The sequence below is a fragment of the Delphinus delphis genome, chromosome 5 (genome assembly GCF_949987515.2).
Source record: "Delphinus delphis chromosome 5, mDelDel1.2, whole genome shotgun sequence".
Classification (NCBI taxonomy): Eukaryota; Metazoa; Chordata; class Mammalia; order Artiodactyla; family Delphinidae; genus Delphinus; species Delphinus delphis.
In genome coordinates this window covers 76006341-76021667 of record NC_082687.1, presented here as the reverse complement: position 1 = coordinate 76021667, position 15327 = coordinate 76006341, and the positions used below count along the sequence as shown (strand labels likewise).

Genomic DNA, 15327 nt, shown 5'->3' with positions numbered 1-15327 from the left:
TACTTTAAACTCCCTTAGCTTCAGTTTTCTCACCAGGAAAAAAAGTGAGGCTCTTATGAAATGAAATCAAATGATGTGTATGGAAGTACTGTGCACATGGAAGGTGCTGAATGAGTTTGTATAGCTTAATTAGCTTCCCTTCTCCTAAGGAACTAGGAATTGAATCTCCTGAAGGGTGGTGTCAGCTCCATGGAGGCGGGGACTGCGCTGTGGTACAGCCACTGCATCGGCAATGCTTAGCACAATTTCTGGCCCATAGTCAGTGTTCAACAGATTTTGGTTGAATATTCGAAGGTGAAGAACTTCAAGTTGTAAAGATCTCACCATTTTTGATGGACAAAGTAGAGAGATGACAGGACTCCCTTGGCTGACCCATGCGGTGGAGGCTCGAATCCTAAGAACCTAGTGTCGTGCTTGTAGATATTTATTTGTTGGCTGACCAGCATGTGGACATCTCAGGGGTACTCTCAGTATGCAGGAAGCCAGAGGGGCATATATCTCCTCTCCCTGCCTCCTGGTACCCAGAGTACCAGTCTGTGGCCTGCATTCAGTCAACCAGATACCCCTCCTTAGGGCTTGCAATCCTGGACAGTGCTGCAAAGTTGCAAGGTGGTCAGAGGGAAGCTCTAGCGGCCCAGAGGGAGCATCCAGTGGTGGTGACACCAGCAGAGGCATTCTCCCCAGACCATTCCTATGGGGCTGTATTTTTGGCTGCTTGGCCTCTCTTGACTCCTGCATAAGCTCAGCTTGCCTTATGTTCCTGTTGCTTGCATGGGTTACCTACTGGTTTTCCAATAAATTTCCTTTCTGCCAAGTCAGCCAAGTTGGTTTCTACTGTCTGCATCCAATAATTCGAGTCCTAGTACACTGCTCCTGCCCCTGGCCCTGGTCTCCCAATGTGGTCAACTCATTAAGCACTGTTTCTAGGGATGCATTTCAAAGTTACTTTTGCATCGTTCTCAAAATCTCTTCTTCAAGACTTTTTTTATTATTCTTTGATATCCTTAGCAATTCTACAAAGTGAATTTTATGTTCTTCAATGAAATGGAATTGTGTTCCCTCTGAACACTCTTTGTTTCTCCATTTGTTTTCACATTTCCCAACCCCCAAGATTCATTTCTCGTTCATCTTCTCTTTTTACTCATTTCCCCTTAAGGTTTGTGCGATTTACTAAGCGTTTATTGTGCATGAACTACATGCCAGATATTATGCTAGGGACAGGGATCCAAAGATGAATAAGACAGAGTTATCACCTGTGTGAAGAGAATAGTTGAGTGAATAAAATGTAAAATAGATTAACACCAAGGCAATCAACAGAAGGTATCACACTTCCCCAAGCAAGGAAGAAAATATCAGAGACACATAAAAGCTTGGGATTCGATTCTGTATGATATCTCTTTCTACAGCGATGAGGCTCATTTACTCTATCGGTGTTTAACCTGCGCCAGTACGTGCCAAGCCCCGTGCAGTGCCAGGGTGTTGGTAATCTCTCCTTATTTCTCTCTTATCTTTTTGAGGGTGTGAGTTATCTATAGCTCTGTGCGTATGTGTGTCACAATACTTACTTTGCAATACATGAACAACTAGAGAGACATTCTGGAATGTACAGCCAGAGCTGACAGCAAGCTGCTCGGCTGAATATGACTATATTCACTGCTCTCTTTGAAATACATTTTTTTTTTCGCTCGTGTTACTGCTTCTCCCGAGAACCACGCTGGCACATTTTTTCCCCTTAGATTCTCACTGCTGCCTATAATCCATCATTACAAAGAGAGGCCTTAAGAACAGCACTCGGGGGAGACATTGTTTCCTTCCCATTTCGCTCTCAGAAAGAGCAACTTATAATGGGAGGGGGAAATTGCATTTAGGTTAAAGGAATATATATAACAAGAAAGCATCTGCTTCTACCCCTCTTTAAGATGCTGAGCTTCAAAAGGCCTCTTGGTTTTAAAAAAGGCCATCACCCCTTGGCCTGCTCTAAACATTAATATTATATGCCTGGTAATAAAGCCAGAGGATTTTTTTGTGAGAGCCATTAAAGGGAAAGGATGGCCGGGACAGATTCCTCTGGTGAATGAAAATCACAGGCTCATAAATAGAACCTGTGAGGTTAGTCTTGTGGTTAGCTAGTACTTTAAATTTGCGATTCCCCCGATTATATTGGTTGATGGGAACTGCTGACCTTTTCTCAGACGAGGCTGTGATGCTCAAAATTATGACTTAAAAAGAGAAAGTACCAGAATTCCTAAGGCAACCAAAAGCCCAGCAGCACCAGGTTAAAACACGCCTGGTACATGAACGTCAGAGTACTGATAAGAGGGGAGAACAGAGTAAATGCAATTTTCTCCCCATAAAAGTTAGTTTTGCCATTTGAAACCGCCCTATGATATTTATGTCATTCATCAAACAAGATTGTCACTGACCCCACAAAATTTTCATCAACTTTCTTCACATTTAGCTGGTGTCAAATGACTACTTAGCTAATGCTTATTACTAGCCATAGGTTAATAATTTTACTGCTAATTATGAGACTAGAAAGTCTAATTTTTTTTTAATTGAGCTCTTTAGGTGCACCCAACCCAATTTTTCCTCACGCTAGGGGTGTGAGTACCTCCTAGTTTAAATAACTAAGGAAAGTCTCAGCACAGTTCCTAGTGAAATGCTGTGCAAATCTCCACGTGGTTACAGATGCAGCTATGGTGGGCGCTCGGGGTTTGTTCAGTTTCCTTACATTTTTGAAAACCGTTTACATACCAGACTTGAAGCTCCTTATCTAACTTGTCACAGAGTACGAAGGCGCCCGCTCCCTGGCTGTGTGCAAGGAGCTGTGGTAACATTAGTCATAATTCTGGGGTTTTCAAAGAGTCAAGGACATTATTTCTCCCTGATGAAAAAGAGGCCTTTGCCCACATTGCATTCTCTCTCTCTTTCTTTTTAATGCGGTTTGACAACTTGAATTCAGAAGGTTTCACAATTAGAAGAACGAGATCGAACCACAGCATCTGTGCTCACAGCCCCCTTAGCTGCTCTAATTAGGATTCCCTTATTCCATTTCTAGTTCTCAGGAGAGGACAGGGGACTTTTTAATTGGGGCTATTAGACGTTCTCTTTGTACAATGACACCCTCTGCTAAGCGAAGGCTCCAGCAAAAGCCACGCCCACTCTGCAGTTACTTCTTGCAATTCCGAGGAATAATGGTATCTTGTCTCATTTAAAAATAAACCTGAGGCTTATTCCTTATTGCTTTCTCTCCTCTGCCTACTCACATGAATTTCATCTTGCCAATTAAACCAACTTTCCATTATTTAAGGAGGTAGTTTTGATCATAACTGTCGCCTGATAATAAGACATATTAAACTAGATTTCATTTGCTCACAGCTCCTTTCTTCCAGCTACAAGACTAATTTAAATGAGCTCAGATCACTCGATCTTATGTTTACTCAATAGTGAGTGGTGAAGTGTTGGAATTTCATAAGTGGTACTCTGCATGTCGCAGAACTCACCTGAAATGACCTGCACGTTCAATGTTCGCAGTTTCTCAGAATCACTTCCTCTTAAGAGGACAGATGTAGGTTTGTATTTATGACCTATTCCAAGAAAAGAAATTAAATATTTAGATGCTAAGCAAGCACATTCTTAATATATATTCCCCATGTTGGTTCCAAGGATTACCAAAGAAAATGGGCCATTCACAGCAGAGCCTGGAGTAACAAGACATTAACAGCCTTTTCTTATTAAGTTATTTTCCATTAACAAATAGGTACTTTCTAAAACCAGTGGCTTCTCCACTGCCATAAATTCCATTATGCATCTCTTCTTAAATGCAGAATATTATTTACATTATTACATACAATAGATATATACAGAATATTTGATGTATATTTAATATTTAATAATATTTAATGTCATAAATGGTGTGGTATTTTTCACTACTTCATATGCTTCAATTTGCAAGGCAGCTTTTGAAAGCCAGTAAGCCTGTCATTTAGGTAGATGTTCATAAAAACTTAATGTCACGCCCCACTATTGGTCTCTTTCTAGGCATTTTTTTCTATGTGGCTTCTGTTCTCTCTTTCCTAATATGTAATCATTTATAGAAAAACAGATCAAGAAACTCAAAACTATGCACTAATTGCAAATGACACACATTTATTTAAAATAATATAATTTTCAAAACTAGAAAGACCCTGGGTCTTAATTCTGTCATTTTATTAGCTGTATTACTTTGGACAAAACACTTAATCTCTCTGAGGCTCAGGGGTTTTTTCATATATAAAAAATGAAAGGAATAGCACATACCCTGTTTATAAACTTTGTTTATAAATAAATAAACTTTGTTTATAAACCCTGTTTATAAACTTGAGAATCTAGTAAAAATCTCATGAAAATGTTCTGAAAATGTTTATTCTACAAATATACAATACTGATGATGTTATTAACCAATGCATTTAGGACCGTATATACTAAGGTACCAATGACAAGACTTGATATGAAACTGCTCTCAGAAATATCTCCAACAAACACTTAGCCAAAAAAATTAATGAAACTTTCACTCAGCCCTACAGGCAACCACTCTTTCTGCCTACTGAAAGGACTAACACAGCCTTGCCTGGTAAAGAACACAAGAGCCTTGGGAAATACTACACCAGCACAATGCTACTATCCTTTATTGAGAACTACTAGGCACAGGGCACTTTGTTACACTTCTTATGTCATCTCTTTAGTTCAATCCTTACCTCAGCCCTGTGGGAATGGTGATTATTCTTGTTTTACAGAGGAGGAAAGGGACACTCAAATATGGCAAGTAACTTGCACAAAGTCACATAACTAGTAAGTGGTAGCACTAGGATTCTAACCTAAGTCCACCTGACTCCAAAGCCTAGTTTTTTTGGGTTTTTTGTTTGTTTGCTTTTGCGGTATGCGAGCCTCTCACTGTTGTGGCCTCTCCAGTTGTGGAGCACAGGCTCCAGACGCACAGACTCAGCGACCATGGCTCACAGGCCCAGCCGCTCCACGGCATGTGGGATCTTCCCGGACCGGGGCACGAACCTGTGTCCCCTGCATCGGCAGGCAGACTCTCAGCCACTGCACCACCAGGGAAGCCCCAAAGCCTAGTCTTATAATGACACATTTTATCCTGTCTTTAAGAGACCAACTACTCATATTATAAACTGTCCATCAGGTCTGATATTCAGCCAGTATGTGCATGGGTGCACACCAGAAGGGTCATGTATACATGCTCACACACCAGTAGGGCCAGTATATACATGGGTACACACCATAAGACCACGATAGTAGTTGACAGTCAATGTCCATTCTGATAGGTGGATGCCCGTGTTATGCTGGTTAATTCTTTTTTAATATCATCCCTACTTCCTGATTTCCAACTACACATTTTAGTGCTTCACAGTCAAAAATCTACTGTCCCCCCACACTTATTAAAGATTGACTCCTGCTCATCACCTAGAGCCTAGAGCTCAAGAACTCCAACTCCGAAATTCTTTATCACCACTCCCTATTCCTCTACCCCTCTTCTGCCTTCACTTCCACCAAGCTCTGCTCAACCTCCAGTCCACCAACTCCTTCCAGTTCCCGCAGCCTTTCTTCCCCTTCTATTCACTTGTCTGGGCTGGAGAAAGATACATGAAAATCCCTGAGTGCTGGCACTATGTCTTACTTATGCTTATGTTCCTTGGGTTACCTAGAATCACCACTTACACACAGTAGGTGCTCAGTTAGTGGTAAATTGAACTAGAAAAAGAAATTGAACCTACAGATAAGATTAGGAGTACCTTGATACTAGATGAATTCTCCCAAAAGATGGATTTATTTTTCAATACTTACCCTGCCACTTCTGCACTCTCCTGTGGGCTTCAAGTATTTTGTGGATAATGAAGATGAGCAAAAATATAAAAACTAATAGAACCAGAACATACCAAGTGATCTTCATGGAACAAATAAAATCTGCAAAAAAAAAATGTACTATAAAAATACGGTAAAATGATGCAGCAGATAAGAGGCAATATGGTGATGTAGCTGGCTTCTACTATATATTCTGCCCATAACTGAAAAGTTGAATATATAACCATCACTGTTACAAGGTCACTTGCTTTCCTGAGTTCTTTCCTAACGTATTAAATGAAGAAACATGACCAAGTGGTTTCCAGGGATCCACTTAGTTTCATAATTCTAGGATTAATTTCACTTCCAAGTTATACTGATGTTAGTTTTGCTATCATTGCTATCACTAGGTTAAGACCACAACAAGCAGAGTGCCAGAATCAGAGCCATTTGTGATTAACAATTTGGCCCTGGACCAAGCAGCCAAAAACTGTATCCTCAAATCAACAAAGATACAGTGTGTAAGATGAGGATGGGGAAGAAAGGGAAAGGCAAAGAAAGAGGTTGGATTGAGGCATACAAGAGACCGGGGTAGATGATTAATCATACGTTCTTTCCACAGGGGCTTGCATGGCAATGATCAGATCAAGTGCATGCATTAGTTAAACATACAGTTACTCTCGCCTGAATTTAATAAGGATACAGGTAAAAAATCGCTCATTCAAATGACAGTGAGGCAATATGGAAGTAGAGTCACCATCAGCAATAGCTTAGCACGATATTCTTTCGTCCCATAAACACACACTGGCCAGCAGACCCAGGAATCAGTGACTTAAAGGAGGTTGACTTCATTATGTCCAAAACACAATTGTCTACTGACTTTCTAAGCCACCCTATGTACTCTCTTCCTTGTATGCAAAACACAGCTAGTACTTATTCAACTTAGCAGGATATATAACTTCTGAATACCCTTAGATGACTGCTGTTTGGGGGCTCATGATCTGGGTACCCCTTTTACAGGTCCCCCACTCCATAAGCAGATGTACATTAAATAGGCAGTGAACATTTATTTAGAGAAGACACTGAATGGAGAAGGTAGAGGTTGACTGGAATGGCAGCACTCGGCCTTCCTAACATCATTCCATACTATTTAGACTTGCATACCTCACTCAGCAAAATAAAAGCATGCAGTTAACTGGCATAGAGAATGTGCAGTGCCAGCAAGAGTCAAGGTGGACCCAATACCAAGGTATCATGGGGCACTGATCAAGCTATGAAAAAAGGACCATGCATTCACCAACTTTATATTACAATAGCAGAATGTACACAGCTCGGACCAAGCCAGCCAGAACACCCACCGAAGCACCAGTGAGAACACAGATGAACGTATCTCCCTACATCCTATGCTGTCCCCCTACTCCCTGTCCCTGTAGCCGTCTTGGAGAGGAACAAGGGGAAATGGACAGGAGTCTGAAAAAAATCTAAAGAGGTAGATTAAATTATTTTTTCTGAGTAAATTTACCAGACTGGACTAAATTTAGTCCCCCTCCGCCGCTCTCCAGTAGATAGGACTTTTAAGGGAGATCAAATTAGTCTTTGGACAGCAGAGTAAAATATGAATAAATTTTTAATCTTCTACACATGGCAAAATAGGTATACTTTTCCCCAAATACAAGACTATATATTTGCACTACTATGTATAAAATAGATAACTAATTAGAACCTACTGTATAGCACAGGGAACTCTACTCAGTACTCTGTGGTAACGTAAATGGGAAGGAAATCCAAAAAAGAGGGGATATGTGTACATGTATAGCTGATTCACTTTGCTGTACAGCAGAAACTAGCACAACATTATAAAGCAACCATACTCCAATAAAAATTAGGTTAAAAAAGACTACATATTTGTACACCTCTGTTATCTTTCTGATTTATGGACCCATAAAAGCTGTCAATTACTACTTCACGTTGGAATTTATGATTTTTTCCATTAACACAAAAATTAATTCTCAAAATAAGGAATATGGTAATGCTTATTTTTCCTTCATGTTTTAGAAAACATAAAAAGCAATTAGATAGATACATAAATGGACATTGAAACAAATATAAGCTTTAAATATCTATAATCCAAACCTCTTTATCTTTCAGATTTCATCATCGTCTCCTTCTCTATGTGGTCTTTTCAAAACCTCCAACCTCATTCCTGAGCCAGAGGGAATTAACCCCTCTGTTCAGCTTCTCAGATCCTCTCCCATACCCCCTACACATACACACACCTTGAAATACCCCCCTAACTGCAGAGACTGTAGGGCCTTGGGCAAACTAACTCACAGGAGAAATTTATTTGAAGTCTTATATTTCACTTTAAAAATGCATGCATATTATATATTTGCATTTGCTTTAAAATAAATATAACATTTTAAAATAATTACCTCTAATAGAATTAAAGCTTTAGAAACTCGTTCTAAGGCAATCTGAAAGGCTTCCCTATGTCTGGAACCTCAGAAAACACAGCAAGTTACTCTGCCCTAGCACCTGTCCCACTGATTGCACTGACTCCATTGTTTTACATACATCTATCTCTGTGTCTCCAGTGCCTGGCACACTGATTGGCATACAGCAGGCACTCATTAAATGGTTGTATCATAAAATGCTCTTCAAGAGTAGAGTATATGGGTCAAGTGAGGGTACCCTGCTTAGTAGTGAGGATCAACTGTGTTAATTTAGAATAGGGTGACTAGAGTGTTAATCAACCTTAAGCAGAATTAAGATATATGTAAGTTTTATATTTCAGACTCCTACCTTTCCCTCAGAGTCATCCAGTGCCTCAAAATGCTTAATCTGTACCCCACCTAACTTCACAGCAATATATCAAAAATCCCTTTAATTCAGGTCTGTTTCTCAGCTCTAAGAGAGGACATGTTAAATCAATTCAAAATTTAATAGCACATCACAATGTATATGTATATTTACATTTAAAAAGAAATATCATCCTTTAATACACAAATGTGATAGTGTTACCTCAAGCACAGCTAATAGGCATTCCCAGAAGTTATTCTGGGGCAGAGGGTCTTTCTAATGCCCCTCAGATCACAACCCATAGACATCTCCTTCACCTCTGAGTACAGCTGGGTTCCACAAAAAGCACATTTTGAAAGAAAAATAAACAGATAAAGGGCTAACATTCTTTCCAGTGTTGCTATTTCATCAATAAAATTCTTCAACTATTCAACTTTCAATGCAGTTAATGTGATAGTCCTTACTTAACTTTGTGTCTATATTCCATTCTCCTTTTCCCTCCAATTTCCTTAAAAACTTACATTTTACATCCATTTCTAGGTGCAAAGAAATATTTATACAATTAGTCGGGTGTTCCATAATTCTACAAGTATGGTTTATATCTGTTTCCTTGTTTGGATCTTCCTCTTCAATTGCTGACCTTCTAGTGTGTGTTTTTAGATTACAGGTAATGTTACATTGCTCCAAGTGGTCAACCACAGGAGTTACAGTGAAGTTAAAATGTTGACAAGGTGAATGAAAATCATTTGCCTTCACTTCCGTTGATCCTCTCATGATAAGAACTAGAAAGAGATTAAGAAAATGTTATTCACAAAAAATAGTAGTACATAGTAAGAAAACACATACAACTCAAAACTAAATCCCCTCCTTCCTATACAACAAAAAAGAGTAGAAACAAGAAGTTACCAGCACTAAAAATAACAATTACAGTGCTTACATTTTTTAAGAGAGTGAAAACTAGGTGAGTTTGAAATAAAATTGGAGCATCTCAAAGAAAAAGCAAACATTTTCCTGATGACTTGTGGGGCAGATTTTATTTTCCAAAATGGCCACAACAGTATTTCCCATCCCACATTATACTAGTTTGCTAGGGTTGTCATAACAAAGTACCACAAAATGGGTGGCTTAAACAACAGAAATTTATTGTCCCACAGTGCTGGAGGCTACACTTTCAAGATTAAGGTGTTGACAAGGTTCCTTCCTTCTGAGGGCTGTGAGGAACAATGTCTCCCATGCTTCCCTTCTAGCTTCTGGTGGTTTGCTGGCAGTCTTTAGTGTTCCTTGTCTAATAGAAGCATCACCCTGATCTCTGCTTTCATCTTCACATGGCATTCTCCCTATGTGTGCATGTCTATATCCAAATTTTTTTTATTTATAAGGATGTATCAAGGATTCAATGACTCCTTGGGGAATCAAAGTGTGATTTTATATGAGAACCTGCAAGTTTACTTAGAATTTTTTCAGTACTTTTGAAGAGAGCTTGCTAAATAATACTTTAACCATTAAATGTACATGGATTAGTGGCATTTTGATGTATTTTAAGCATAGATATTTTGATAAAGTAAACCAAGAACAAGTTATTATCCTATCTCAAAGCCTGTAAGTCACTCATTAAGCACCACACGGCTGAGTGTTCCAGGGCCACTAGACTTAACATTGGGATGTATTATTAATACTTTTTTAACAGAATGAGGTTATTTATCCTTGATAATTTTAATTCTCACTTTTCTTTTGCATTTACCTTTTGATGTTTGTTCCTGAGAAATAAAATCCATGTTTCCTTTGGACTCACAAGCCAAACATGAGGAGCACATTTTAAATTCACTTGTGATGTCTTGGCAAATCCTGGTGAAGTTTTGAAAACTGGAGTGATTTAGAAAGATTCCCATAATAGTCTGAGTTTCTTTTATTGGTTGCAGAAAAGTCACGAAAGAAAAATTTAAAGAGGAGAATGAATAGGTGAAATTAGGTTGTAAACATACTTCCAGGCATGATAGCTCCAACGTGTTTCCTATAAAGGAAAAAACAAAACAAAACAAAAAACAACTTTCTTTACTGTAAAATTTTGAGTTTTGCGCATTCAAATGAATACACAATAAGCTCTCAGTTTTTCTTAGGCAGATTCAGTACATTTCAGTTTATCACTGACAAGACTTTGTTTTCACATGAATTAACAATATCTAGTCCATTTAAATATTTTTTTAAAAATTTGTCAACATTCCCTATTAATTTTCAGAGAAGAGAAGTCCTGCTGAGAAGTTCTTTGAAACCCTAGCATTGTAACCATTCTCTTTTCTAGGAAAATTTTAATGGACAAACCTCAGTTTCCTCTGAATCCATCTGTTCCCAAATAGAGGTTCAAGTGAATTGCATGGAGTTGAACAGGGAATGGACAACTTGAACAGTATCTCTGTATTAGTTTCTGAGGGCTGCTGTAACAAACTGCTACAACTTGGTGGCTTAAAACAAGAGAAATTTATTCTTTTACAGTCCTGAAGGCCAGAAGTTCAATGCCAGTGTTACTGGTCTGAAATCGAAGCATTCCCAAGACCACGATCCCTCTGAAGACCTTGCACCTCTTCCAAATTTTGGGGACTGTTGGCATTCCTTGGCTTGTGACCACATCACTCCAATCTCTGCTTCCATGGTCACATTACTTTCTCCTCTGTATCTCCATCTTCTACTCTTCTGTCTGTGTCAAATCTCCCTCTGCCTCTCTCTTATATGGACACTTGTGATTAGATTTAGGTTCCACTGGGATAAGGCTCAGGATAATCTCCCCATCTCAAGATTCTTAACTTAATCACATGTATAGAGACCCTTTTTCCCTATAAGGTAACATTTATAGGTTCCCAGGGATTAACACCTGATATATTTGGATGACCATTATTCAACCTACTTGAAATTTAATAGGATAACATCATAATTTTTATTTTGGTGTGAAGACAAGTATTAGATTTGGAAATAATGGCATAATAGAAGGAAGACTGAGTTCAAAGCAAAAGACAAAGACTTTAGTGCTAAAGCTGTTATTAGACAAGATACCTGAATAATTTACTTTGTCTCCACAAGTCTCATTTTCTCATTAGCAAAATAGAGATAATAACAAGATCCTGCTAACCTTGTGGGGTTATAGTAGCATCAAGTGATATATATGAAAATATTTTTGAAAATTGTTCAAATGTATATTATTAAAATGCAAACCCATATTCCAAAGTAAAAATTTTAAATTCATCCTTTATTTAAGATGAGATTATGTAAGATTTAATCCACATGAGTAATTAAAGCTCACTATATGAAAATTGGGAATCCCTATGTAGCAGTAATGATAAACTAAGGAATAGGTAACCTCTCTTTCAGATATTCTCAATTTGACAGTCATTTACTAGCATGAGAAAATAGCTGACACGCTCAGTTCCACATTTATGTGGCTTTCTTTACCATTTCTCATAATCACATGGGGCAAAATATATTTTTAAAATTTTCTAAATAATGTGGAGCACAATGAAAGAATTTCTTCATTTTTAAGAATGATTACTCCTAGTCATACATCTTGATTCAAACGTAAAAGAAAATCAAGCTATTGATTTATATTAAAGCACATTTTTTACTTGTTGAATTTGTACTTTGATAGTAATTTCATAATTGTTTCGTTACTGATGATATTTTTATTACTTAACAAATTAAAGGTTCATTTACCAGCCCTCTACATTTGAAATTGCTTCTGTAATAATTCACATGTAATTTCCAGCTATAAACACATTTCATACTTGAGTTGCTATAAAAGTTTTGGGAGGTAGAGATTGTATTTTAGTCAAATACACAATTTTGTAATGTCTCAATATATTTGTAAACAAAGTTGTAATCAAATTAAAACTATTTTTTAAAAAATTGTCTTCAATAATAAGGTCTCAAAAAGAAGATAGGAATGTATCATTTGATAGAAATCTATAATCTGTAGATTTTTTGTATTACTAAACACATGAAAAAATTATTTCTTGCCATCTTTCCATTTTCCTCACTGGCATTTTTCATCTTATGAAATTTTCAACTTCTTGAATTTATATTCTTATGTTATGACCTAGAAGGGAGATAGAGAAATTTTTACTGTCATAGAGAAATGTTTACTGTCAATATTGCAGTCTTCTTATCCAATAAGTGACAAACTTGGCTTTCTAGAATTGTTGAGATCTATCCGTTGTATTTGGCTATGAGGTCATTTTATGATGGTTTTTAAATCTTAGTTTTAAATAATTCAATTAGGAAAGAAAGAAATACAGGACATATCCTTCCCCAGTATAATTTTAAGAAATAAATGAATTCTACTCAATCATTTTTGTTATCAGGTGGGCTGTATTCTCATCTTCATAAACAAGGATATATGAATTTAACTACTGCCATTAATATTGCTGAGAGTCAGACATCTAAATTCTCACTCCCAGAGATAGAAATGCATTCCAGAATTACTCCAGTACTAAGACTGCAATCTTTCAAGATAAGGATATAGAATACTAACTAGAATTAGGAAAGTAATTTACAGTATAGGACAAATGCCCAAGTCAATGATTTTTTGTTTTTAAAGAAAAGCAAAGAGTAAGGTTAAACTGTCTTTATTTTCTTTTTTAACTTTTATTGTAAACATATATCATATACAAGCCTATATAAAATGTATTATTCCAGTTAAAGAATAATAAAAATAAACGAACACCCATGTATCTATCACACAGGTTAAGAAATAGAATATTAGCAACATCTCTGAAGCACCCTATCCCTCCCTGCCCCTACATACTCCTTCTTTCACAGAGGTTAAGCACCACATTGAATTTTATTGCATTAGCATACTGTATACATATATATGGACTATATTGTAGGTATTCATCTATGACTTGATTTTTTTGCAGATTATGTTTTAGTCGTGTTGCTACACATGGCTGTAGTTAATTATTTGCAGTACATTTTGAATGAATATACTACAATTTATGTATCTATTCTTCTGACAGTGAGCATTTGGGTTGTTTCTATTTTTGCTGTTCTGGATAATATTGCTGTGTACCATAACTCTCATACATTGTTGGTAGGAATGTAAAATAGTACAACCACTTTGGAAAACATTTTTATTTTCTTTAAGTTAAACATATACTTAGCACGTGACCCAACAATTCTACTCCTAGGAGTTTACAAAAGAGAAATAAAAACATATGTCCACACAAATACCTGTACATGAATTTTCATGGCACCTTTAAAATTTATAATAGCTAAGAACTGGAAACAATCCAAAAGTCCAACAACTAGTGAATATATAAACAATTCCTGACATATCCATAGAATGAAATACTACTCAGCAACAAAAAGGAAGAAAATGCTGATACAAACAACAACACGATGAATCTCAAATGCATTATCCCAAAGGAAAGAAGCCAAACACAAGTGACTAGATACTAATGTGATTCCATTCATATGAAGTTCTAGAAAATGGAAAACTATATTGATAGTGGGAGAAGGGTTCTGCAAAGGAGAAAGAGGGACATTTTGGAGGTATTGGAAAGTTGTATATCTTGATTGTGTTGACAGTTACATTGCTGCAAACATTTGTCAAACCTCAAACTTTATACTTAAAAACGGCAGCATTTTATTATATATAAATTATATCTCAATAAAGCTTATTTTAAAATAGCGCTACTATGAATATTCATGAACATGTCTCCTGGTACACAAATACAGAAGTTTCTCTAGCATACATATTGAATGAAATTGCTGGGTATTCAGTATGCACACCTTTGATTTTACTAGAAAATGCCAAATCATTGTACAAAGCAGTTGGACCAATATAATCTACCACCTGCAGTGTATAAAGGTTTCCCATTGACGCATATCTTGGCCAGCACTTTTCAAGTTTTGACAATTCAGTGAATGTTAAATAGAACCTCATCATGGTTTAAAAGTGTATTTTCCTGGTTTTCCCTACTTTTTCTATTTTTCCATTTTTGTGGTAGGTTGTTTGTCTTTTTCTTATTAATGTTTAGGAGTTTTTAACTTTCCTTTCAAAAATTTTAAGAAGTTCTTTACATTTTTTATTAAGATATCTTCTCACAGTTTGTACCTTGTCCATTCATTTTCTTTATGATCTTTTAGTTAAAGGAAGCTCTTAACTTGAATGTATTGAATTTATCAATCATTTTCTTTACAATTTGTGCTTAGTGTCTTGTTTAAGAAATCCTTCTCCTGGACTTCCCTGGTGGCACAGTGGTTAGGAATCGCCTGCTAATGCAGGGGAGATGGGTTCCAGCCCTGGTCCGGGAAGATCCCACATGCCTCAGAGGAGCTAAGCCCATGCGCCACAACTATTGAGCCTGCACTCTAGAGCCCATGAGCCACAGCTACTGAGCCTGCATGCCACAACTACAGAAGCCCGCGCATCTAGAGCCCGTGCTCTGCAACTAGAGAAGCCACTGAGGTAAGAAGTCTGCACACCACAACAAAGAGTATCCCCCACTCGCCACAACTAGAGAAAAACCCGCGCGAAGCAACGAAGACCCAACGCAGCCAAAAATAAAATAAATAAGTAAATAAATTTATAAAAAAAAGAATCCTTCTCCTTTAAAAACATCATCATCCACATGGTCTTCTAAAAGTTTTGAAGTGTTGCCTTTTATGTTTAAGTTCTTAATCTATCTGATACTGTGTACA

At 37.2% G+C, this 15327-nt stretch overlaps 1 protein-coding gene across 1 annotated transcript in view; it reads right to left on the bottom strand.

Annotated features, from left to right (window-relative positions):
- TMEM156 (transmembrane protein 156) overlaps positions 1 to 15327 on the bottom strand; it is a 52010-nt gene that overhangs the window by 18295 nt on the left and 18388 nt on the right. Inside the window, exons 2-5 of the mRNA XM_060011763.1 lie at positions 10382 to 10651; positions 9162 to 9422; positions 5845 to 5964; positions 3504 to 3587 (exon numbers count right to left, since the gene is read on the bottom strand). Coding sequence (XP_059867746.1) covers positions 3504 to 3587; positions 5845 to 5964; positions 9162 to 9422; positions 10382 to 10651 — 735 coding nt within the window. The remainder of the gene's footprint in view (positions 1 to 3503; positions 3588 to 5844; positions 5965 to 9161; positions 9423 to 10381; positions 10652 to 15327) is intronic.